This window comes from Emys orbicularis, chromosome 10 (genome assembly GCF_028017835.1).
Source record: "Emys orbicularis isolate rEmyOrb1 chromosome 10, rEmyOrb1.hap1, whole genome shotgun sequence".
Classification (NCBI taxonomy): domain Eukaryota; kingdom Metazoa; phylum Chordata; order Testudines; family Emydidae; genus Emys; species Emys orbicularis.
The window spans coordinates 76,594,121-76,620,520 of record NC_088692.1 but is presented as its reverse complement, the minus strand read 5'-3'; the positions used below and the strand labels follow the sequence as shown (position 1 = coordinate 76,620,520).

The following is a 26,400-nucleotide window of genomic DNA, read 5'->3' as shown; positions in this document are numbered from 1 at the left end:
CCAGCGTGTAAGTCACTCCCAGCAATGTCCATGTGTTTGCTGCAGCCAGCCAGCCACACCTTGACTCTTACCAGCCTTGGCTATACTTCAGGATGACCCCAACACACTCCCAGTCCTAGATCTTCCCCCTGAAATACATGTCCTGCACTGCCCAGCCCTTTCCTGGACAGTACAAATATATTAAGTCCATTATTCCTTAAGGGAGCAATATGCCATCTTATTACCTTAAAAAGTTATCCAGACATTTCAACTTGAATACACTGGATTAGATAAAACAGTAAAACAAGTTTATTAACAAGATAGATTTTAAGTGAGTACAAGTAATGAGGCATAAAAGTCAGAAATGGTTACAAGAACAATAAAGATAAAATGCAACCGATGCCTAACTTAACAACCTGTATCAGATTCAAAGCAAAGTTTCCTCACCACATGCTTTCAGCAGGCTTATTGACCAAACTCTTTAGGTCAGGACCCTTCCTCCAGAATCCAACTGCTGCTTCCTTTGTGTTTTCAGGTGCTGTGAATGCGATGGGCAGGGAGAGACAGAGGGGTGTCTTGGGGTGTCTGCCCCTTCCTTTATAGTCCTGTCCCCACTTTGAGAAGCATTTCCAGCTGGGAGCAAGGTGACAGACAGTCTGTGTGCAAGGGAACTCCATGCTATTTCTTTGATAAGATGTAGATTTTTACCCCGCCTCCTTTCCTGCCAAAGAATCGCCACTTAGCATGTAATGGTTCATTAGCCGTGTTTACACCTGCCTGTGGTGTCTGCTCACCCTTTGTCTCTGAGGAACTGGTCTGACCACTCCCCAGACTTAATCATACTTCTAGTCATGATCTCAGCTTCTGTCTATAACTTCACATATAATACTATGTGCATTTTGCCATTATATTATTGATCAGCAAATTAGGAGTTTTTAAATGATACCTCACAAGGCAAACCTGGTACAAACATTATTACAATAGTGTGTAGGGTGTGAACACAAGGATATATTCTGTCACAGAGGGTCTTCAGGACTCAGCCAGAGACATGACAGGATTTCCCAACACAGATACAACCAGAAGCCAAGAGAAACCAGGAGGCGTAGGAACTGTGAAGTGCAGACTCAGCCATAAGAAAATGGAAGGGTCCTTTCCAACTCTGAGGTTGCGAAAGATTCAGCAAGCCCAAAAAACTCTCCCACCCAGGGATTCTGCATCTTTGTACAACTGCGTACCAGGGGTTGGCCAAGCCAGAGGCCAGTACTCCTCTGCTTTCCTCCATTTTGGTCTGCAAAATTTACATTTTCATTAAAAAAAAAAAAAAAAAAGCTACATAGCCCCCACCCACACACCGGATTCTGATGCGGTGTACTGCAGGGCTGCTGAAACTCTCAGTGCAAAGAGAGATGGCAAGTTCCCCCTGTTTTCTCAAAAGATCTTGATCCTGAAACCTGGTGATGTCACTTTCCATGTGCACATTGTTCAATATTTTACAGATGATCATTTTGGTGGCCCAACTTGGATGATGGGTGGCATTTCAGATCTCTCCCTCCCTCTCCCCTCACAAGAATCTACACCCTTTAGAATACAGGTGCAAGAGGCTGTCGCACGAGAAAAAAAATCAGGGACCCATCAGTAATCTAGCAGAAAAAGGCTTAGAGAAGACAGACCTGAGATCATCATGACTGTCTCAGGGATTTGGGGGCACATGGCATCCCACACTGCATGACTTAAACATCCTCCCCCACCACTATGATTATCGCTGGTGCCCAAAGTAGGCCTTGAATTCACTTCAGCATGGCTGTAGACCTGGAGTCCTCACTCCCCTCGATACATAGGTACCTTCCATCAGTGTGACAGGATGTCGGCCACGCGCAGGGAGGGGAGATCACATGGTGCTGGCTGAGTGGTGGGACAGCACACGGTTAGGCGTTCTGGTCTTTGCTAATAGCAGGTTTGTTAATGTGAGTTACGTCCGGAGACGCAGCAGAGAGGAGGGGGAGACTAGAAGAGGGGGGGAAATTCTACTTGGCTGGAAACATGGCCCTGAAATCAGGTTGCCTGCGAGAGCCACCGCCCTCACAGCACTTCAGGGGCAGATCTGTAAGTAACAGAGTGCAGTTTTCTGGCCCATCGATAATGCATGAAGCCCCATGAATAATACAGGAGCAGCACACTTCAGGGTAGAATTTACTAACAACCTGCCCCAGAGTCAGTGATGTAACTCCCCCTAATCGTGGCCCCCCGGGGAGCTTTTGCACAAATTAACTCCTCTCATCGACTGGATGTGCCGCGTGTCATCAGCAGCTGGCACTTTGCCACTCTGGGGACAGGGCTGCTTTTCAGATACAGCTATTGATTCTCCTTTATTTGTGCTTTTCCCAAAAGCGCTCCTGGCTTTGAACCCCTGCTGCCAGGCCAGCTGATTCACAGGAGGGGGAGATACATTCTCTACGCTACAGACAGGGATTTTGACTCCCATGCTGTTCTGCTCCTGCATCCACCACTCTGTCCGTAGTAATTGAAACACGCTTCTTCCTGCTCACTCAACTCCATGCCAGGCCCTATCAAGCCTCAGGGCTCATGCCTGACCATTACAAACAATGCCACTTAAAAGCAGCCTTCCCTTCTGTTCTATTTTCTCACAACCACTGTAGCCCATGGACTGTCTCCTGTAACAGATCTATCATTCCTCTAAGTGCAGAACAGGGAGGTTATCTGACTCCCTTGACATGTGCCAGGCACCCCAGTGGGGTGATATAAACAACCATTTCCCAGTAAGAAAAGGATGGTAGTTGCCCCGCTCAGATACTACAGTGGTAGGATGTGCTCCCAGGTGTTCCAGTTAGAACTCAGGCACCAGGCCACCCAGCGTTCCAGTGCTTACCGTTAAGAAGGCAGTACTTGCCGGGAACAGTACTTGAGATTAACAGAGCTTTCTCCCCATGTGCTCAGAGGAAATAGCTCTGGCAACTGCATGGTGCCTATTGGCATATGCTGACTTTTCAATGTCCAGCTAGAAGGCACCCACCGGGATGCCTAATGTCACAGATAAAACTTCAGACCAAGAGACAATTCATTTATGCCAATACTTTTATCAGGCTATAAGAAGTCAAGAGGATGGAAGGAACTGCAGGGCGTATGTCACAAGAATCATAGACATGCAGGGCTGGAAGGGACCTCAAGACATAATCAAGTCCAGCCTCCCTGTGCTGAGGCAGGACCAAGTACATATAGACCATCTCTGACAGGTGTTTGTCCAACCTATTCTTAAAAGCCTCCAACAATGAGGATTCCACAACCTCCCTGTAGTGAGGCCGAATGGCCTCCCTCCAAGAGGGAGTGCGAGGGTCCACTACACTCCCCTTGGTGGGCGGAGCCTAGCCTGCCCCCCCCCCCCCCCGCACCGGAAGTGCCGGGGCAGGGCCGGAAGTATAAGAGGAAGGCCCTGCAGCCCAGTTAGGGCAGAATCCTCGGAGGAGGACGCTCCTGCCGTGCCCAGGAGGGGAACCTACCCCCGGCTGTGTGATAGCCGCAGAAGTGGGAGACCCCGACGAGGCATGGCCCAGACTACCGGCCGCGGTGTACCCTAAGGAGCCCGACGAGCCCTGGAAGCAAGAGGTACCAAACCCTGGGGAGGCAGGAAGTGGCCCAGGGGCAGCCATGGAGCAGCCGGCTGCGGAGCCAGGTGTGGCTCAGTCGGCGTATTGTGGCTGGATCCCCACCGACACAGGGGCAGCCAATCCTGCCCCTGCCAGGGCCCAGGGCTGGGACGAGGTGGAGTAGGGTGGGCCCGCGTCCCCCTGCCACCTCACCCCAGGGTGGCCGGCTCCCTACACTGTGCAGGGAAGCTCCCACCCTGAAGAAGGAGCCTCCCTTACCAGCTCCCTTATAGACTGTTGCTTTGCTGGCTGCCTGAGCCCCGCCCCGGCTAAAGCCAGCCTTGAGACTGTTTGTTGGCTGGCAGCCTGAACCTCAAGCCCAGGCCCGCACCAGCTCCATAGACTGTGATTGTCTTGCTGGCAGCCGGACCTGTAGTTGGTGTTTAATTGCTGGCAGCTTGAGCCTCCCCAAGCCCAGGCTAAAGCCTGGCCGTGACTGTCTGGTGCCCAGCCCTATTGTGGGGCTGGGAACTAGAGGACCTGGGGGGGCCTTGCTCCACCTCAGGTGGAGACAAGGGCCCTAGACTGTTCTGCAGCTTCGTGCCTTGGCCAGACAAGCCCGAAGGCAACCTGAATGAGTGGCCTCCCTCCAAGCGGGAGAGAGAGAGGGTCCACTACACTCCCTTGGAAGCCTATTCCAGAACTTAACTACCCTTCTAGCTAGAAAGTTTTCCCTAATATCTAACCTCAATCTCCCTCGCTGCAGATTAAGCCTTCTTGTCCTTCCTTCTGTGGACATGGAGAACACATCGCCCTCCTCTTTATAACAGCCCTTAACATACTTGAAGACTGTTCTCAGGTTACCCCTGCCCCACCAGTCTTCTTTTCTCAAGACTAAACCATCCCCAGTTTTTTTAACCTTTCCTCAGAGGTCAAGTTTTCTAAACCTTCTATCGTTTTTGTTGCCATCCTCTGGACTCGCTCCAAATTGTCCACATCTTTCCTGAAGTGAGGCACCCAGAATGAGAGCATGAGCGGTGTCAATACCAGAATGACCAAGGGATGCACGGCCATCTCAGAAAACCAAGCTATCCTCCCTGCGAGGCTGCAACTTAGGCCTGGTCTACACTAACCCCCAAATTCGAACTAAGGTACGCAACTTCAGCTACGTGAATAACGTAGCTGAAGTTGACATACCTTAGTTCGAACTTACCGCGGTTCAGACGCGGTCCACACGCGGCAGGCAGGCTCCCCGTCGACTCCGCGATACTCCTCTCGCCGAGCTGGAGTACCGCAGTCGACGGCGAGCGCTTCCGGGATCGATATATTGCGTCCAGACCAGATGCGATAAATCGAACCCGGAAGTTCGATTGCCAGCTGTCGAACTACCGCGGTAGTGTAGACCTGGCCTTAGAAAGAGAAGGAGCTAATTTTCTCCACAGCTGCGGTCCCTTTCCTCAGCAGCCTCTGGAAGTTAATTTCACTTAGTTGCTGCCATATGCTTAACAGCCGTATCAGAGCTGCAGCAAGATCTAAAGGCTGAGTGTTCTTTCTCATGAGCTGTATTCTGCACGTTTTACTCTAGGAAAGGACAAGAAGATTTTAGTTTATATATTCAGGCTAGAGGTATTCCCAATCCACGGCCAGGTTACCACCTCTCAAGGGGTGCACAACCATTCCGCTTCCTTAAGACACCTCATTTGAAAAAACAACCCACAGCTTTGAGAAAACACAATTGCACATGTGTAAGTGAACTGGGATCTAATCTATCAAGTGTATCTACCTTATAAGCTAAAGGAATGAGCCAGCAAAAGGAGATGGACCCACATGCTGGTCTAGCATATTCCATCCATGGCTGGGCAGGGAGGAGACACACAGCAGCACAGCACGCACCAAGTGAGCTTTGAAAATGGTTCTACTGGCGCAGGAAGCAGAGGGAACAGGCACAAGTGGGTCTGGCAGTTTCATTCCAGGAGAGAAGAACTGCACCCAGTCTTGGCAGCCAAGTTGGGCTCAGAGTTAACACGGCTCATTTTCAGGAAGTCCCATGTGACTACACATGAACGGCGTAGTACAGGGGAAGGGTCTAGGTGACCAAGAGAGGTGAGGGCACCTAGGAAGAAGATCTCAGAAATATGCAGCAGCAGTTGGTAAGGAGCAAGTCAGCAAAGGATGCCTAATCCCTGCCTACACTAAGTGAATCATAAAGTGTTGCAGCTAGTGTGACCAGAGAGCAAGTGTGAAAAATCGGGACGGGGGTGGGAGGCAATAGGCACCCAAAGAAGACAAAGCCTCAAATATCAGGACTGTCCCTATAAAATCGGGACATCTGGTCACCCTAGTTGCAGCTGCCTGGTTCAGCCAAGCCTCCTAACCGCATCCCAGAATGCAGTGCCTAGAACGTTTGGAAATTACCCCAGCCACCCTGCTCCCAAAAAAACCCAATGGGCTCTGTGGGGCAGAGGCCTGAGGAGCTCCTGAATGCACTGGGATGACCACGGTTTTAGATGTGTGCTCATCTCAAAACTATTCTCTCAAGAATAACGCAGCCGCGTGGGACACACCAAACCCTCACAGCCTGTCCCTGGTTCGGCGAGCTCACTATACGATTCACCAGTTAAAACAAAAGTGCCCGCAGCAAAGTTCCTAATGGGAAACAGCAGATCTGTGCCTTGTTTCCATTGTCTGCTTTGGGTCTTATAAAATTAGGGTTGAGGTTTTGTATGCTTGCGGCTTAAAGCACTCTCCCAGGTAGGGACTCTGACTCTTCTTTGTTGAGCCTCCAAGTGAATCAGGGTGTCCAGCAAAGAAGGAAAAATATCTGGCTTCATCATTTCAGAACCCCTGGTGGCAGGCAATGGAACAAGAAGGGGAGATTTAATCTACAGAGCGAGGCATGGTTTCTGGTTGCTGAATTAGTCCCCTGCACCCAGCAGGGAGGCCCCTCTTGTGTATAGCCAACTCCATTAGCGTGCCTGTCGGTGGCAATAAGTCCTCAAGCAACGGACACATGTGAAATTAACTTGTGCTCATGATATTAACAGACACCCTGCTGTGCCCCATTCAGCACCGTCACCTCTCACAACAGCACTATGGAAATGTTTTGCAGTGCAATGAGGCAGCTACAGATTGCTTTAGAAGGACTGGAGGTCTGGATGAGGGAGGAGTTGCCCGTAACGCCAAGGTTTTATAAAATGAAAGATGCCACTGGATCAAGGAAGGCTTGGATCTCTCACTGCCCTGGGAAGGTCAGTTTTGGGGGCAGGTTTTTTACAAAAAACTCTCCTGAAAGGTCAGCCCCAAGCTCTCCCAGAGCATGACGGAGGAAGCCAACAGTAACCTCTGGATAACAAGGCCTGTACGTCTAATGTTTATGAGCTGTTGCATGTTTTTGAAGCTTCCCTGAGCTCAGCACACTACAGGCTCACAAGAGCTGCACATCCTTTGGCTGGAGACCTGCCCGACAAGGTCAGTCTGAGCCTAGGAGAGTTAGGGGTTGACTCACAGCAAGCCATCCCCAGACATGGCTTTTTCCAGGAGTGGAGGAGGTATATTTTGGTACCAAGCCTCTTGTTTCTCAAGTCCCTGTGGTGTTGGCTGAAAAGGAGTTGATCAGGACTTTCCTTTGTAATGCACTGTATTGTATTCATACAAAATCATCCTGCCCCAAGACAGATCTGCCTTATGTTTGATGCCAAGAACCAGTTGCTCGGTGCTTGCGCCAGCAGGAGTGGGGAACGTGTAGCAATCGTCAATAGGAGATGACCTCTTGCCAGTCGCTCTGGGGGAACGGTCAGCTGGGGAGAAGGTTGGCTCTGGCCAACGACAAAGAAGCCCTAGCCTGCAAAAAACTACTCATTCCTGCAAGGAGGCTGTTGGTTCCATGTGCCTAAAGGGCAGACACAAACCCACTGAAGCTTGGAGTTCCTCAGGAAATTCCCATATGTCAGCCAGATCTTACGGGTGGCATGATCCTGGTATTACTATTTCCGTGCTCTCTCCTCTCCTGCGTTTGCTGTGAATGGCTTCATCAGACCGGACATTCTCTATCGCTCTCCATTTCATGTCATGTCCATTGCAGTGCCTCTCCTCCCAATCCTCCCCAAGGAGCTGTTTCTCCCTGTCACCGTTTCAGGGTAACTGCACCTGTATTTCCTCCTCCATGGTCCCTTGAGGGCTTCCAGCTGCGACCGCTCCTGGGCGGAGACCTGCATCTCACTCCCCTCTGACTGGGACCTTTGAGACTGCACAGCTCCCTGATGTACACAGATACCCGCAGCAAGCCAGTCGCCCTAAATGGCCAGCGCCTGCGCTTTGCTCTCTCCCCAAGGGCAACGAGCAGTGTGTGGCCAGCCGCTATAAGTTAACACACAGCTCCTTCTAAATAAGCACATTGATTCTGAAAGTCAAAGTATGACCAAGAAAGCACACAAAAACCCAAGAAAAGCACCTACCTGCATCCTAAAAGCTTACCGGGGTCACCCCAACTCCAACATAGGGCGCTGTCAGCTGTCAGTCCTTGAACTCCCATAGCTGGGTTTTCCCTGGGCTCACATCAATCTTTAAATCGGAACCAGAATAAAAGCTAGGCAGCAGCTACTTCGTTACACAGCTCAGGCCTTTAAGCTTCAGTCTCTGGGAACAGGCAATCGCCAGTTGATGGCCCTCTCCTCAGGGTGTAGCCCCAAAAAGCTGGGTTCTTGCAAAACCGGAGTTGTGGCAATTGCCTTAAAAACTCCCCAGGTATTGCCCAGGAAAGCCATTTAACACGTATTGTCCCAAAGAGCCAAGGCCTGTCTGGCACATTTTAGTAGAGTCATTTGAACTCTTTACACTGCCCAGGGTCTCCGATCTGTCACATTCCCACCATTACCTTTACCGCTTGCTCCACTTCTTTCAGCTGGCCCCCTGGGGGCATCTTTACCTGCACTGACATTTCTGCCTCTTGATGCCCTGAAATGCTAACAGATCATTTTTGCCTGGTTATGTTCAAGTGACGAGCCCCTCCTACCAGCTGGGGCTGTCTACTCTGCCGGATGTCCTCTCGGTAACCACCACTCCATCTTTGGCCTTAAGCAGCAGCAGCTGTTGCCATTAGAAGGCCAGCTTGTCCCCATCTCATCTTCCTATATTCCCATCGCTCTGGAGGATAATACACATCATGCGAACATGTGTTCTTGTGTCTTCTGTAATATTTCTCCTGCCTCCCCAAGGCCTTGCAGAGCTCATACGGCTCAACCTGACTTTCTCACGCTTGCTGTCTCTCTGCATCTATCTTCTTGTTTCATTACTTTCTTCCTTTCAAGAGAGATTTGGCTCACCTTCAAGTTCTTAGCCAACCTCACACTGCAGCTTTCTCTCTAGCTTCCACCAGTACAACACTGTCACCTTGTGTGGACTGTGTATTCCACCTCCCTCCCAAGTCTTGTAACCCATCTTGTAGCTTGACATGACATAAATGTCTTCTACTGGCTGAGCCTCTTGGGATTTTTAAATGTTATGTTTCTCCTGGACCATCCGTTCTTAACCTCTCCCCAACCTGCTGGAGATTTATTCCCCATTGCACTCATCTTGCCCTCTGAGCTTCAGGGGTCAACCCTATGTGCAATATATTTATTCCGTTCTCTCTTTCCCCCTCACTCTCTAGCATCTTCGCATTCACAATTATTCAGCCTTGTAGTTTGATTTCCACCCCTTTCGGTCTTCTCTCAACCCAGGCCACCCTCGTCCCTATCCCAGCGGAGGTGCTCAAAGCACGCCTCCCGCCAACACTGGTACTCTCCCAGCCTGCTAAGAAAGATTCCCCTCTCTCTTCCAGACTTCCTGGAGCAGCATCCCTGTCCTGTCCTACTGCTGACCACCAGCCTGGCCACTGTCCAGCTGGACGGAGATTTGTTGCTGAGCAGGATCCCATCTGGAAACTTCTGTTTATCTGAACTGTATGCTGATTGTATGCTGATTGTATGCGGATTCTGATTCAGCTCAAAGGAAGTCATCCCCCATAGGCATAACTCTCAATGAAGGAGTTAAACCCAATGGGTTTTTTCATCTTAGGAGCCACTTTGATAGCTTGAGGAGCACACACTTGGGAGTTAATACTTTCCCAGCACTAGAGGCCTGAAGCTTTATAAGGGATAGCACCCACCACACCGCTTCATAACGGCAGTGCCATTTTCCCCCTTCTTTGATCCCCAGCAACCTCATCCACGTTACTTCTCCCACCAGCCAAGGCTCACTACCTCCTACAAAACCACTCTGCAAGAGGCTCCAAAAGGAACTGGACTGTTTACACCACTTCCATTCTCCTCCTTCATATAGCTCACCTGATCGTCAGCCCTTCGAGTAATGGTCATGAGCTACCCTGCTGCCACAACATGAAGCAAGCTCAACCAGATCGAAATCCCTGTTGTAGGGCAAGAAAGAGGCTTCTTGGCTAATTTTTTTGCTGCCCAAATATGAAGGATCCTCAGTTTCCATCATTGTTGGTGTTGGCCTGATGTGGGGTTGTAGACATGGGATATACTTGAAGTGCAGTATAACCAAATGGGACAGAACCATTTAAAAACAAATTAATATTGAGAGTATTTACACTGATCTGCAGCATACCCCATTCTAGCCCTTGACTCCAAAGCTTTTTGCAAAAGCACCCCAGTCCTGATCTGCAGCACCCCCCTGTTATCCCAGCCCTGGGCTTTCCCCCACAACTCTGCCAATGCACCTCAGTCCTGACCTGCAGCCCCCCTGCTCTTCCATTCATGGGCCTCTCTTGGCTAGCAACCACTAATCTGAATTGTGCCAGATGGTGCAATGAGAACAAATGGAAACCTAAGACTACAAGCCACTCACCTCTTTTAAACTTGAAACCTGAGCCAGGACTTGGAACTCGTGTGAGCTGCAATCAGTGCAGAGATGAATTCCAAATCCAGCGTTTAACTCTGTGAGCCAGATTCCCCATCGGATGGGTATTTCTTTATTTTCTAATATCACTATTAGTATTTTTCATTTAACAATTTGACAGAAATAAAATACACTGCAGTAACAGCGGTGATAACACATTTACTCCCACTTGAGAGACTGTCATTATTCTTTCATAAGTCACTTCTAGCTTACAGCTGTATTGATCACAGGTGAGGATGAATGGGATATCCCATGATCCTCTGGGATAAATCGTACATTTTTTTTTATATCCACTGAACAACTATTTCTAAAACTCAACAAAACAGGTCACCAGGGCAGTGCTCTATTGATTTCATGTCCACTTACTCTTCAGACGCAGTGGAGCATGCTTTATCAATAATTCAGTGGGCTGCAGCCCTCAGGTGACCCAGGAGAGATACTCGCCTCTCGTCCACACAGGATCTGGCAGGTGCCTTGGTTACTCAAGAGCCAGGGAGTGACCCACCATTACAGCCACCATTGCCTACGAAGTGCACCCCTCCACACTTGGATGACCCTTGCCGTACAACCAACCATAGCCTGCAAATGAATGAGAGTGGAGGACTCTTCCCATCTCACAGTGTCTGGCCCTTACGGAGGTCCACTTAAAATCTGGCCTTGCATTTAACCAAACAGTTATAAGCCCAGAAATGGCTTTATCATCAGCCCCAAACGTCAGTTCACAAGATGTTATGAAGTTAACAGAGAAGCAGCAGGGCTCTGGTGCTTCCGTGCCCAGGAACCCCTTCCAGAATTCACTCTGCCCTCTGGGATTTTAGATAATTATTCACACTCATATATCACAGGTTTCAAAATTAATCTTTTTTTTGGGGGGGGGGGACTTTCTGTACCTCTTTCCCACCCACCCCCCTCCCAGGAGATCCCTCCAGGATGGAACTTACAGTTCAGAAAGTCTCAGTGTCTGGAAGAGTTGCCATGACAGTGTGGTAAGCCGGTTATCGGAGAGGTTTCTGAAAATTAACAAGAGAAAGAATTCATGGTGAATAATTCCCTCTGCACCAGACCCTACGGGGTTCCTCAGAGCTCATCATTTTCCGCTACAGTTTACAGCTACAGGGAGGCTATCAAGTTGTCTAAGGCCCCAACTTAAGGTTTAGTAAAAATATTTTAATGACACTGAATGTGGATAGAAGACTTCCCTTCCTTTTTGTGAAAACAGTCCATATTCTGTTGCAATGTGAAAAACACAAACAGAACAATTCCCTGCAACTATACCTGAGAACCGGAAAGGGAACCAGCTACAAACAGAAAGGAAAACTGATCAGTCTGGTTACACTCTCCAAACTCAAGTGAAATAAAAGAGATAAGCAAACTGCATGGTAAGAAATAAATGCTAATCTTTAGAATTATTTCAACTGTGACACTCTAAAGTGTTAACAGAAACACAGAGAAGGGAAATTTTAAAACAGGATTTGTATATTTGTTTTCCCATTAGGTTCTGCGTCTTTCACACCAAAAGGAACTGCTGCTGTAGCAACTAAGAGCAACCACCTCCTAGCACTACTCCACCCTGAACTACAGAAATGTGACCTCTTCTCTCTCTGGGAACATTTTACAAACCAGTGCCCACGTCTACTGAGTCAAGTAAAAGAAGGAGAGAGACAAAAAGAGCTGGAGATGGGAGAGAGAGCAAACAGGGGTCAAAGACTAGCTCAGAGAGGACAGAGGCAGAGTATGAGAAAGAGAAAGATAGAGAGAGACACACACAGAGAGAGACGGAAGGGTCGCCTGTATTTTATTATTGATTCATTTTAAGATGACGGGAAAAAACAAAGAACCTAAATTTCGTAAAAAGCAAAATGTTCAATGGATCCTCAACCCTCGCTCAAAAAACCCCCCAAAAACGGTTTGTAACCTTCCATAACTTGTTCTTCGAGGTGTGCTGCTTGTGTCCATTCCATGTTAGGTGTGTGCGCGTGCCCACGTGCATGGCTGCCAGAGATTTTTGCCTTAGTAGTATCCGTAGGGCCAGCTCTGGTGCCCTCTGGAGCCCCGCGCTCGTGTGCCAGTATATGAGGTGCTGCTGGCCCTGTGGCCTCTCAGTTCCTTCTTGCCGTCATGGACTCATGGAATGGACATGAGCAACACATCTCGAAGAACAGCAGTTACGGAAGGTTAGTAACCGTTTTTTCTCCTTTCAGTGCTTGCTCATGGTGATTCCATGTTAGGTGACTCCCAAGCAGTATCCCTGGAGGTGGGCTCAGAGTTCACGGATGTGCTGTTTGCAACACTGCTCTGTTGAAGCTGGAGTCGTCCCGAGCCTGCTGGGTGATGGCGTAATGGGACACAAAGATATGGACTGAAGACCAGGTAGTGGCTCTGCAGAGGTCTTGAATCGGCACCTATCTTTAATGTGCGTCTCTCCCAAACACTTCCGACAGCTTGCATGGCGGTCGCTGACAGGCATAGGCTTATGGCAAGCGGAACATGGTTTGAAGCCCGGGGACCGGAGCAAGCCCCGTCCTTGGGACGACGTCCCTAAGGGGACCACTAACTAACTGTAACTTACTAACTATTAAATACTAACTCTATGAACAACTATATACAAGAAACTATGAAGGAGAACCACTATAAGCACTTGCAGTCACAAGAGGAAAGGCGTTCCAGCAACCACCCCAGGCAGTAAGAAGGAACTGATAGGGCGCAGGGCCGGCGGCGCGTCATATACCAGCACATGAGCATGGGGCTCCAGAGCTGGCCCTGTGGATATCAGTAAGGCAAAAATCTCCGGCAGCTGTGCACATGGGCGCGCACTTACCTAACATGGAATTGATATGAGCAAGCACTCAAAGAAAAATTAGGCCTCAAAGCTTTGCACATCAAAGCTACACACCTGGCAGCTCAGTCTACACACACACACACACACACACACACACACACACACACACACACATTCAGCTCGCACCTGCCCGCTGAAGTTTTTGCACCTGCAACAACTTGAGCATGAAAAACCACAGCTGCAGAAACTAGGGGCAAAAGCTCCAAACCATTAATCATCAGCGTGAGTGATCATAAAGCCTTCTCCTAATTACAGCCTAATTAACTCTGCCTTCTCTTCTTCCCAACCAAACTCCCATTTTACAGCAAGAACCAAGAGGTAGGGGTGGATCACAGGCGAATCCCGAGTTTAGACTTCAATTGGAAGTTCAGCAATAAACTTCAGTAACCCCTGAAGTCATTATCTGGCTTTTTAAGTCACAGTGAAGGCTGAGATCTGGGGTCCCACACCCTGAGAGCAGAGACAGCAATATCTGCCCAGGAGAATCTTTGGTTTGGGAGCCCATTCCTGTAGAGCTCTAGTGGGGGAGAGCCCGCTGCATGGGGAGGAACGGGAAGCCATCTCCATCGCTGCATGCCAGCAACGAACGTCCAGTGAACAGGATTTGCAGAGTAGAGTTGCTTCAGGACTGTCTTTCCCCCTTCTCAGCAGTGGGGTTCTGCACACGTATTAATCACCAATAGCACCCCTTCCCTTGATCTCCCTCCCTCCCATTAAAGCACTGACCCCTTTCTGTCTCTCATGCCACTCAACCCCTTCCTCATCCTCTAATTTCCCTCCCCTTTGCCGGCCCATCTGAATCATCATTGCCCTGGTCACCTATGCCTGGGCAGGCATGGCAATTTATCAGCTATGACAACGGTTCCTTGGCTGCAGAGATCATTCATGCTGTGACCTTATTCACGGAGAATGGCGACGAAGAGCAAGAGACATGAACAAGAGACCCAGAGCCTCATTAAATCTGCAGCCAGCTAAAGAGGAAATATGGGGCAAGAGGAGGTGGTGGCACGAAGGCAGCTCCAGGCAGCCAAGTTTGCTATAGGCCAAGCACGAGGATCCCCATCAGATTCAGGGAAATGGGATAAGCACGAGGCAGCATTGAGAGCGGACACGGAGAGGCACTGACTTCGGCTCTACGTGGGTTTGATATAGGAGGGAGTCTGAAGGGTTTGGGCTATTAGATTCACTTGGCTCTTACGCTCAGAATAAGAAAGCAATATACAGTGAAGCCAGGTGTTTAGTGCTAGGGGCGATAAATGGGATGGGTCCTACAAATCCAAACTGATCTTTTTTGGATACAGGAGTCTCTGAAGGAGTTTTACCTTTCCAGCTTGGAAGAACTCCTCACAATCTTCCTCACAAAGCCCCTGGAAACCTGCCGGCTCTGGGTCTCTGCCCAGCCAGCCCACTTGAGACACCGTGGCCTCTGCAACGCAACCTGCCTGAAGGATGCTGCAATAACAAGCCAGTGTGCCACCCAGCCTCCAGGAGAGAGTCAATGGCAGATTCTAGGCCAGAGATCGGCAACCTTTGGCACGCGGCCCGTCAGGGAAATCCGTTGGCGGGCCAGGACTGTTTGTTTACCTGCAGCGTCCACAGGTTCAGCCGATCGCAGCTCCCACTGGCCGCGGTTCGCTGTCCCAGGCCAATGGGGGCTGCGGGAAGCGGCACGGGCCGAGGGATGTGCTGGCCGCCACTTCCCATAGCCTCCATTGGTCTGGAACGGCGAACCGCCGCCAGTGGGAGCTGCGATCGGCCGAACTTGCGGACGCTGCAGGTAAACAAACTGTCCTGGCCTGTCAGCGGATTTCCCTGATGGGCCGCGTGCCAAAGGTTGCCATCCCTGGTCTAGGCTTTGCTTTACGAGACATGTAGCACACAAGCCATAGCCCAGGGGGTTGGAGGGCAAATGTCACTTTAAGTCACCCCTCTGCCACTCAGATTCTAGGCGGCATAGGTTAGAACAGCCCCAGGGGTTGCCCTAACTTAGGACAACCTCTCCTGAAGGGGTCAGATCTGGAATTCTGCAGTTGAAGCCCAGACACATCTGTGCTGCTTACAAGGCAAACACTCCCAAATACGCGTCGTTCACTTTGGTTAGGGGATAAACCGCATCACGTGCCCTGGTGTCATACAGCTGTGTGGTAGTAGCCACATGACTCCGCTGCATCCATAAGCCGTGGCTTCATGTCACGCTACATCATACCGCGCATAAAGCACTGCAAACTGCAAGAATCTCACTGAGGCAGCAAAGATCCCTCAATTCCCAACGCTGTGGAAACACTGGGTTTGTCTAAAAGGAAATTTAGCGTGTGGCAAGCTGGGATGTAAATCCACAACGCACTAGCTTGCTGCATGCTAACAGGCCGTGTGGACCTTGCTACTGCGTGATAACAGTTCCATAGTGAGCTTAGACCTACTACGGTTTCACTCAGCAATGGATCAAACCACACTACGGAACTCAGGGCGCGGCAGCAAGGTCCACACAGCCAGTTAGTGCGCGGCAGGCTAGTGCGCTGGAGGTTTACACCCCAGCATGCCACGCACTAAGTCTCCATTTAGACAAGCCCATGGCTCCCACTCCCATCCGCAGGAAAGTCTTGGGAAATGGACACAACCTGCAAGCATGCCCCAGAGAATCGGACTGCAGTGCCCCTCAGAGAAGAGTCAACCTTTGGGAGTCTGGCACCGCCAGATGAGGAGAGGGTAGGAAAATCCCGTTGCTACAGAAAGATTAGCCGGTAAATGTTCTACAGTTCCCCGCACCAGAGAGAGAAGAGGGGAGGGTGGAAAGGGCGATGGGTGAGAAATAGAGAGAGATGTAGAAGAACGGCAGACAAAGCTGCAGAGGAGGGAGCACATCTTGCTGGAAGTGTCCTTTCACAAAGGTCATGTTTAGCTACATTAGGCAGAAATGTCAAGAGAAAATTGGATTCTGAAAGAGGAAAGAAAAAACAACAGGCTTTCCACGCAAATAAGGAATCAAAAATAGCATGATCATGTTATTACAATTTGGGGCAGGGAGAGATGGAGAGGGGACACGGCCTCGCTAACGCGAGGCGCTTTGCTAGGCGGATGTGCTCGGCTTTTAGCCTCACTCCTTCGCCGCGCCCCTCCCGGAGAACCCAGTGAAGAGGGGACGCGCTGTCATTGGCTCACATCTGGCAGGAAACGCTCCTTCCGAAGAGCAGTGACACCGTCTGACCCAATAGGCAACATCTGCAGGCGACAGCAGGCAGGGACACCTATTCACAACTTTTATCTGGGAAGTTCAACAGAGATTCACGCCATGGGGAAGGCGTTGGTCAACAGAGGCAGATACACACACTCTGAAGTGGGGTGAGTTATGTAAGGTTCCTGATCTTAGGAGGTTTATTTTTAAAAAAAACAAAACACTATATTTAAAAAAATAATTAGGTTGGAAAATCATGTGACGCTTTGTGGTTCACCCAGACCAGTAAGGGGTTGTTTTACCGCCCATCCTGCAAGCCTGGTGCTTCTGTGCTGGGCAGCTTTGGCTCATAGCCCTGGCAACAGCGGTACAATGGTTCACCCTCGCTTCCACCAGCCTGGTTCCTCCTTTCAGGGTGACACCACCAGCCCCAAGTCTACCCAAAACCATCTCCCCTGCAGAGCTCAGTCCCTTTGACTGTAGCCCTCACCAAACCTTATCGAGTTTGCTGCTCCTCTGGTGAGACAGTACGCAGCACCAGCCTGTTCGCTTGGCTGATGATTTTACTCTTCCATTTGAAACAATGCACTGAGGTGGTGGTGTCATAAAACAAGATTAAGTTTATGAACAAAGCACAGACATTCAAGTGATACCATATTGGCGGAACTGAGACAGAAATGGCTACAAACAAACAACAGTAAAAATATGCTTGTAAAACTAAAACCTAACTTAAACTAGAGCCTCTTGTTCAAAGTGATTTGATCACCACCGTTGTTCTTCCAGCATGAATGGCCAATTCTTAGCCAGGATCCAACACAGAGCTTAAAGCGCTTGGCTTCTTTGTCCCTTCAGGTGAAGGATGCCAAAACGGCTTTTTCTCTCTGCTTATATCCTCAAAGTTTTATCTTTATTTTCAAAGTCAGGAAGCCCTCCTGGGGGCTTAGCTTGCTGGGTCCACCAAGGAGCTGACACTTGTCATTTTTGCTGTCTCCTCCCCTCACTGAGATAGTTAAGTGGCTATCTCCCCAATTCACTAGTAGTTTGATGGCTTTGTTTACCTTTTATGTAAGCGTCCTTTCATTGCCTCTCTTTGTTCAATTTACATTGGAGGCAAAGTCAAGCAGGTGGGACCACATTCCTTTGTCTAGGGTGGGTTGACTTAAACCCTACCTGCCAAAAACACTTGAGAATACATTTCCATCACAAAATGTTTCTCGTATCACCCACAGACACCACACAATAAAACTAGTGACCGGCGTTTTATCAGTTCACAGATGATACTTTACACCACACCTGTTAGATACAGATTATGACAACGTGAGTTGGAGTACACAGGTCAGGCCAGCTCAGGCTCACTGCTAGCTACTAAAGTGCCCGTTGCCCTCTGGCACTGGGGTGCTCTCAGGGCCACTGTTAAGCACTCAAAAAATAAGAAATGCCAGAATTAGAGTTGCCTGTGTAATCTTTATTTGGCCTCCTTGAGTGCATGCATTATGATACAGTCTTTAGTTACATGATCACATACTATTTTACCCACAAGACCCTGGCCTAGCCACAAGCAACCTTAACTCTGACAATTTGAGCATTTGACTTTGCAGCCTTATTTGGTTTTTGGTTTGGGTTGGGTTTTTTTGGGACAGGAAGGTTGTATGTAATTTCCTAGGGTTTGGGTAATTTTTTAAAGCCAAACGAAAAAACTGAAATTACATTATGTGGCACCATATAAACACCTATACAGGTCATCGGCAGAGTTGGAAGTTTTAGAGCCACAGCACAGACCTCTGTAGCTTGAGGTAACAGAGTAACCGACAGCAGTAGTAGGTTGTCATCCTTTGTGTGGAGCAGCACTAGAGGAGACTGGGTCACTTTGCCAGTGTGTTTCCATAGATAGTTGCTGACAGCAGAGGAATGGTGAGACTCTGGAATCTTGGATTCCAGGCTCCGGAGGCAAGTGTGCTCCAGAGAACTACTGTACCTGCTAAAATCTAACAACACTTTACTGAGCGTGTGCACACTGCAATTTTACAAAGACTTATAATTGGGCCAAATGTGGGCAGATTTTCACAGGGAAAGCAAAAGGCACATCTCTGACACAAAGACCACCGGCCTGTCAAATTTCAAATCCCTACTCCAAAGCACGGGGCACTAGAGCTTTGCAAAGAAAAGAGAATTCTTTGTCACGGATAAAACAATGTATTTTCCCTCGCTTCGTTCTTGGGAGCAGCTGAACTGTTTTAGCTGAAATGTTCCAAAAAATATTTAGCATAAGGCAGACAGCCTGCATGAAAAAGTTCCAGCTCAAATGGATAAAATTTAGCAAAGTTATAAGCAACTGAAAATAGGATCTTATCATGGGATGCATCAGGCAACCTTAATAATAGCCTATGTTACCAGCCCTTTCCACCTCAGGTTGTCTAAACCTCACTCCTGCCAGCCTCCGGCATCCCACAGGACCCTCCAAGGACCCACTTTCCATGGGAAATCCTTCAAAACACTCTCCTCCCCTTTCACAAATAACATGTTCTTTCCCTGTACCCTTCTGGACCAAGGGGGCTCTAAAGGAGGGGAGGCCCATAACGACCAAGTACCCCACATTTCTAAACTACAGGTCAAAAGAGCACTTGAATGGTTGAACACCAACGAGACAGATTTAAGACTCTTTAGTGACCTCTGATGGAAAGGTCACAGTTCAACAATACTCAACTGTCCCAGCATCATGTCAGGGGGAGCAGTGTTCCTGGAGTGGCTGTCTTTGAGATGAGACATAACATTCCTGACCACTGGTGCTTATAAATCTCATGCATTTTTTGTAAGAGTTAGGGCAGGGGTCTGCAATGTTTGGCACGCGGTTCGCCAGGGTAAGCACCCTGGCGGGACGGGCCAGTTTATTTACCTGCTGACATGGCAGGTTCGGCCGATCGCGGCCCCCACTGGCCGCGGTTCGCTATCCCGGGCCAATGGGGACGGCGGGAAGCGGCGACCAGCACATCCCTCGCCCGCGCCGCTTCCCACCGCCCCCATTGGCCTGGGACGGCGAACCGCGGCCAGTGGGGGCCGCGATCGGCCGAACCTGCCGCGTCAGCAGGTAAATAAACTGGCCCAGCCCACCAGGATGCTTTCCCTGGTGAGCCGCGAGTCAAAGGTTGCCGACCTCTGAGTTAGGGTATTCCCGCCCGGGTTATTACATTCTGCCTCCTCTCCCTCTTGGAATTTCAACTGTGTGGGACTCGTCACCTCATCTCTCCTAAAGCGTTGATGTGCATTATTAGGCAGCATCTGTACCCCTACTCAGAGGTGGCTGCATTTCAGTGGTAGCTGAAGTGGTTTGCATATGGCTAGAGTGCTGTGGTAACCTTGGTGAAGAAAGGCAGAAGAGAAATATAATGCTATCAGAGTCATCTTAGCCCAGCAGATGAAGGGGGCCACTGAGATGCATCTGCCGAACGGCTCGTCACTCCCATTCTTGGGGAGGTGGTGGTTTCTTTGTTTGTTTGTTTGTTTGTTTGTTTGTTTGTTTGTAGTGGAGGATTAAAGAGGAGTTTAGCTCCCGAAATCCAGAACAATTGGACTTTAGTCGAAAAGGAAATGGCATGTTTGCTTTTCCCTCAATTAAGCAGCAGCAAAAAGGGCTCCACTATTAAAAGCCATTTTTATTCAGCTAAATTGAGCCAGATGCCTGATTAATGACACTAACAAACAAGAGCCTCTGTAATTAAAACTGCAAACTATATTATTGTGATTCAGTCCAACTGGTGGCAGAAAGACGCTGCTGTTGAGGACGGACCCGCCTGCCCTCCTTCTCCCACTGAGCTCCCCCTTCCATGGTTGCCCTTTATTTCAAACCTGACACATTTCTTTACGCATGGAAGATGTTTTTAAACACATTTTAATAACACGCTGCCAGCTCCGAAAATCCTGATCCAGAGGATTAGCGGCATGGAGCTGCTGAGAGGGCGCGCATGAGTGCTTGGCATAAATTAGAAGTGAAACGCACATCCCCAATGTATTCCCCAGTCCCAGGTTGTCAGGGGCACAGTGCGTGGCTTCTTTGATATTCAATCTGCTCTGCAACACAGACCCAGTCATCCTTGCCCATTAAGGCACTGTACCCCAATATAGCACATAGGCTGCTGCCCCCACTGACTCCCCACCCTCTCATCTAAAGGCCAAGGATGGCAGGGGGCAAGCACACGGCAGGAGAAAGTCATGACAGCACACTCAGGGTTGAAGTAAAAACTGCTGTTGTCATTGGGTAGGGAAACCAACCTACTGTGGCTCTCTCCAGGCCATTTGCTAGCCAGCAGCAGTCCTAGTTTTGGGAAGGGAATAAGGAGGGAGGAAATGGGAGAAGAGAAGAAAGGGGCCACCAACTCCACAAGAACAAAAACCAACCAGAGGGAGCCTGGGAAATTCTCCCTGACATTCCTACATAACTAACCTCTACGTCAGTCCCGCTCAGGCCCCTGCACAAACACAGCTGGGCACAACCCAGGGTAACAATACAGACTGAGAGCCCAGCAAGCGTGGACTTGTCATGGTTTCATTTCTCCAGACAATTCAATCTCTCAGCATTCCTGGTGGCAGCTAGTTTAACCCACTGAAGCCGGCAGCAAATGCCATGGGTTCACACGCGTCTCGTGTCGGCTCTCTGGAGCAGCCAGGTGCCACAGGTGCTTCAGGTTTGAGATGAAGATGTAAGTTAAAGTAAGGACGGACACACAGCCCACTGGTCCGCCTCTGCCCACCTCTCTTCATGCCAAAGTTTGACTTTATTGCATATGTCCTCATAGGAAAGTCCTCCTCCCTTACACCTCACTCCTCAGGGCTCCTTGCCATTCACCAGGAATCCCTCCCCCACATCCAGGCTTCTGTGGACCCGCTGTCTTCACCAGGGTATTTGGGCTTTGCCCCATGGCTGCAATAAAGCCCTGGACTGAAGACTTCTTGATCATCTTGGCACCCTTGCGTTGATCAGCAAGTGTGAACTGGACACTGAAGCTGACAGGAAGGAGAGGCCTGATCATCTGTTCTGGCATTGCCCTGTCTCCATGTGCCACACACTTGACACAGAAACAGGGTGCCAAGGGGAGAGAGACATTGGGGACCGGCGAAAAATGTGTGCCACCAAAAAAATACCACAAAGTGGCTGGAGGGGAAAATGCACTGGCCCACTATTCTTTTAGGCCAACTCCTCACCATCTGATCTATTTTCTACCGTGTGCCAAAATGGCCGAAGTGAAAAACATTCCACCTCAGAGTAATCTGGCTTGATGACACAGGAATTGCCCTTCCAGAACAGAGCAAGAGGTCATCCCCCAGGTGGACGACCCACCTAGTCCGGCAGAAACCCCTTGAACAAGCCTCACTCTCCAGCACTGGAGAATAACTCTTCGGCTTGTTCATCTCTGTCAGAGAGATGCAATGACCTCTAAAAACAGTGTTGTGCTCCTGATCTCCCCCCTCCCCCTCAGTCTCCTTTCTCCTCCTCCACCCTATTTCCTGTTTAGTAAGCAGCTTTGCTCATTAAGGGAAAACGTACTGTCCTCCTTTAATGAACGTGCTAAAATTACCCTAGCAAGTCCCAGCAGCAGCCACGGCGGCGGCACAGGCCCTCACCACGAATCGGGCTCTGCCGATATTAGACTAAATTGAAATCTCAGATAGCTCAGCACAAACCCCCAATAGGCCACAGCTGAGGCAGAGCCTGCCAAAGCACCCGGCAATGCCAAACGCACGCAAGCCTCTCGCTCCCTCGCTCACACGCAGGCAAAGTGGATGAGTTAGCAGAACAGGGCTCAGCGTTAAATTGACGAGGCCAGTGTTAGCCGCTGGCTATTCCTTCTGCCGCGCTCTCTGCCTGGACTCTTCCAGGTGTCACCACAAACATATCAGCGCTACGAAAAAGCAAAAAGATGTTTCATTCCAGCCAGGAAAGCCCCAGTTCCTTGCCCTAGCGTCTCCCCAAATGCTGCAATGGATGAAGGGGGTGAGAGCCTTGTCCTCTTTGTGAGATTGCCCAATGCTGCCTTAGAACATGGGGTATCCCAAACAGCATCACTTCATGATCCTAATACATTGTCTCCCAGAGCCACAGCCAGCAGTCACGACAACCCCAGAAACACCAGCATGGATGCCAAGATTTGGTCCTGCGGGGGAGAAGCAAAAGATTTTCACCACCAGCCTGGTGGAGCCATTGCCCACCGTGACGCATCACAGCACATCCCCCTTTCAAACACCAGCCCTTGCATCCCCTGGGATGCACCTAGCCAGCCCAGGCCCGTTCCTAGGCAGGAGACCAGAGATAGCACTCCAGCCGTCCTCGCTTTGCGTTTGCTGGCAGCCGGCATTCTCCACAGCCCCCAACTGCTCCTGCAGCAGAATCTGAGGGGGAAGAGGGGTGGGTGGAGAGGTTTTATTTTTTTTCAGCGACAGCATTAAAACCAAACCACAATCACGATGCAAGGGAGAGAGACACCGGGGGAGGAGCGAGGGCGTTTCCCCTGCCAATGCTGCACAGGGTGAAATTGCCAGCAACGTGCACACACACTTATGGCACCCTGGAGCTAGGCACTAGCAGCTCATCTGCCACACGCCTTTCCTCCCACCGCAAATGATAATAACAACGTGCATACTGCTAGCACTTTCCTCCCAATGGATCCCAACGCACTTCAGAGTCCACAGAGCCTTCACACGCCGTCCCTCATCCACCACCCCCTTTCTTCCAAGGGGTCTCTCAGCTGCACCCAGCTTTACTCAGAGATGGGACCACCCCCAAAGGTTCAGTGGTACTCTGGGCTTTGCTTCAGCATGTGACAGAGATGGGGACCGGTCACAAAGGTTGGATCCAAACTTTCCCATGGTCTGAGGTGGTTTAGAGGTTAGAGGCCAGGGTTTGGCTCAGGCTCTCTGTTATGCTCATCGCCCTTTGCCTGGGGGCTGTTTACAATGTTCTCCTCCAAGGACAGCTGGATTCAGAGGATTCAAGCCAATACTAAAAAGCTGGCTCGGCCCCGCAATGGCATTTCCTGAGCCTGCCAGCTCCCCCGCAGGGTGAAGGCCAACAGCGCTCGGAAGCACTTTAGTTCTCAGTGCAACTAGCCAGCCTGCAGTGAGAGGAGCCTTCCCCTCCACTTCCACCCTACCACGGAGAGAGATCCTCCCCCGAGTGCCCTTCACTTCCCCGCCCCTCAGCCCACACCGGGGTAATTGGACACCCATCAGACCTGGAATATAACTGTACGATGGGTTTTTTCCTGCTGCAGTAGGAATACTACAGAAGCAGTATTCATGCCGACTGAGGCCAGGAGGTGCCAGCTGACAACTCCAGCAAGAGGCCGGGCTTATTGTGCTTGTTTGCCTCAACCTGCTTGTTTCCCCCCGCAGACAGCGAACGGCGAAGACCCATCCCCTGCATCCCCAGCCCCAGATTTCCAGCAGGCCTGGGGTGAGGCAGACCATTCCACAACAGAAGAGAGATCCCAGCCATCCTGAGAATACAGGGGAAGATACAGAGAGCGCCTGGGAAGGGAATCATGAAAGGGCCCCTCCCTCCGACTCCACAAAGCACACAGAGAAGCCAGAACCCACAGCACAGCCACAATAATATTCAACAAGGATCCAAAATACTTAACTACAGCTTCCAGGCACTGTGTATAGAAACAGCGAGAGCCAATGGATTAATAAATCACCTTTATGGAGGCACTAGAGGGGAGCCCTGCTGCACAGATAGAGCGGGAGGAGGGGCTGGGGCGTTTTACACAATCAACCCACAACTGCAGTCGTAGAAGAACTATGGTGAGCAACATCGAGCAGGAAGCCGCTCAGGCAGGCTTGCTTGGCCCAGTCGCTGAGCTGCCTTTTTCTGTCCTCAGAGCCATGTTCCAAGTCCCCCTGCTTTGCTACATGCACATAAGGCTGGAGGGTGAAAACCAAAACTGCCAGCAGACCCCCGAGCAACCTTCGCGGTACCAAACGGCTGTGCTCACGTGGCCAGGCTGGGAGGGGGCAGCTCTCCAGGTTCTCTGGACTTTGAAGAAAGCGGTGGGCGGGAAGCGGGGGAAATCAGCAGTAACAAAACAACCCAACACGAGGTAGACAAAGCACTTGGCAGGCACTGCTAAATAGTTTCCAATTAATTAACTGATTACATGATAGAACAGAAGGGGATTCGAGTGAGTGCTGTTGACCTTTAAGAATAATTAATATCATCAGGATCACAAAACTTGTCCAAGAATAATTAGGCACATTTTAATATTACATCCAAATCCAAGGGGGTGGTTCTGGTTAATTTAGAGGCACAGCTCCCAGCACCTCTCGTCCCTGCTCCACTTTCCTGGAGTCCACACACCCCATTCCTACCCCAGCTATCTTTCCCTTTCTCCCCTATCCCTCTGCCCTCATACACATTCTTCCCATCCACTTCCTTTCCCCCTTCTCCTCCAACTCATTCCTCCTAGCTCATTTCTTCTTGCTCCACCCTATTCAACCATTATCCCTTTCCGGCCTGGTCCCCATTCCTCACTAGCCAGAAACCCCCAAACTTCTCTTTGTTCAACATCTCATCCCTTTCCACCTCCCCCATTTCCTGCTCCCCGCTCTCTGCTTTCCCCCCACCCCCATCCCACATCTTTGTGTCTATCAATGCTTCCCTTTCCTCCCTGTCCCCCTGAATGTTGATTCAAAGTCAGAGCAGTGGCTGGGTCTTTGCCTCAAATTTCTCCAGCAACAGCCAGCCCATGCCCTGCCTTGCCAACAACATGAGTCCTCTCCCTCCCACCAGGCTCAAATCTCACTAAACACTTATTTCTCACTCCAGCTTCCCCTGCTCACCTGCCCTGCCCGGCCAGGTACCTGGCTCTAGTGGGAGCAGATAGGGAGCCGTTCCACCAGGACAGAATAGAGATCAAATGAATTTGCTCCTGTGTGAGCAGCTGAACCCTTTGTTGAGAAGATCTAAAAATGAGCCACAGCCCTGGGATAAAACAGCAAAAACAAAACAAAAAAATCTGCTGCTGTTGATTGTTAAAACTTCCATGGCTTGATACTTTACTAAATTATAGATAAAAGGAAAATGGTCTTCATGGGCTGATGAAGCCAGGCTGCTGCCAAGAAATCTGTGTTTATACCAGCTAATAAAAAGGAAAGACTGCCATTACCTCACGGCACTTGCACCCCAGCATCAGAGCGGAGGGAAACTGAGACACCTGCTTCCAGTGCAACCTCCAGTGGCAAAGGGAGTACTGGGGACATCACAGATAGACACAGCAGAAGACATGTGGCCGAGAAGGCTGGACAGCCTATACCAGTGGGTAGACAGGGGGTATGCTGGGTGAGAGGTGAGGATCTGTGTTGAAGTAGTTTATGTCTGTTGGGGATTGGTGTAGACTGGGTGGGAGAGGAGAGGAGAGCCTTGTATCTCCAGGAGGGGGGAGTGTTTGTGTGTCTGTGCAAGCATCTGGGGGAAGGTGGTGTGTAGCTGTGGCAATGGGCCGCTGGAGGGAAGCAAGCCTGGATCTCAGGAGAGGCTAAGGTTTTCATCCTGGAGGGAAAGGAGGAAGGCAAGTAGCAAAGGGTCCCCTGCAGCAGCAAATGGATACGAAAGCAGCAATCCAACAGGCAAGAGAAATGCTCAGCTGACAAGACAAATACAACATCAAGGAGGAAGCTGCCCCACCCCAAACTGCCGATTCTCATTGGGACCCCCACAGCGTTTGTGGGGCAACAAGACACCAGACATCAAGGCGACTACAGCCCAAGCCAGTGGTTAGCAGCATTCATGCAGGGTAGGATGGCAGCAAACAAGCCCAGGTAGAATGGGAGAGAGCCTTTGGGGAGCTGCAGCTTTAGAGCCACCCCTGTCTTGCATTCACCCTTTTTCCTATTCCATTCAGATTCTCGGGACACATCCAGCA

At 50.0% G+C, this 26,400-nt stretch overlaps 1 protein-coding gene across 5 annotated transcripts in view; it reads right to left on the bottom strand.

Moving 5' to 3' along the window:
* Positions 1-26,400, bottom strand: part of NTRK3 (neurotrophic receptor tyrosine kinase 3) — a 333,653-nt gene that overhangs the window by 213,326 nt on the left and 93,927 nt on the right. For all 5 annotated transcript variants that reach the window (XM_065412797.1, XM_065412798.1, XM_065412800.1 and 2 more), the window contains exon 4: positions 11,420-11,488. In XM_065412797.1, coding sequence (XP_065268869.1) covers positions 11,420-11,488 — 69 coding nt within the window. The remainder of the gene's footprint in view (positions 1-11,419; positions 11,489-26,400) is intronic.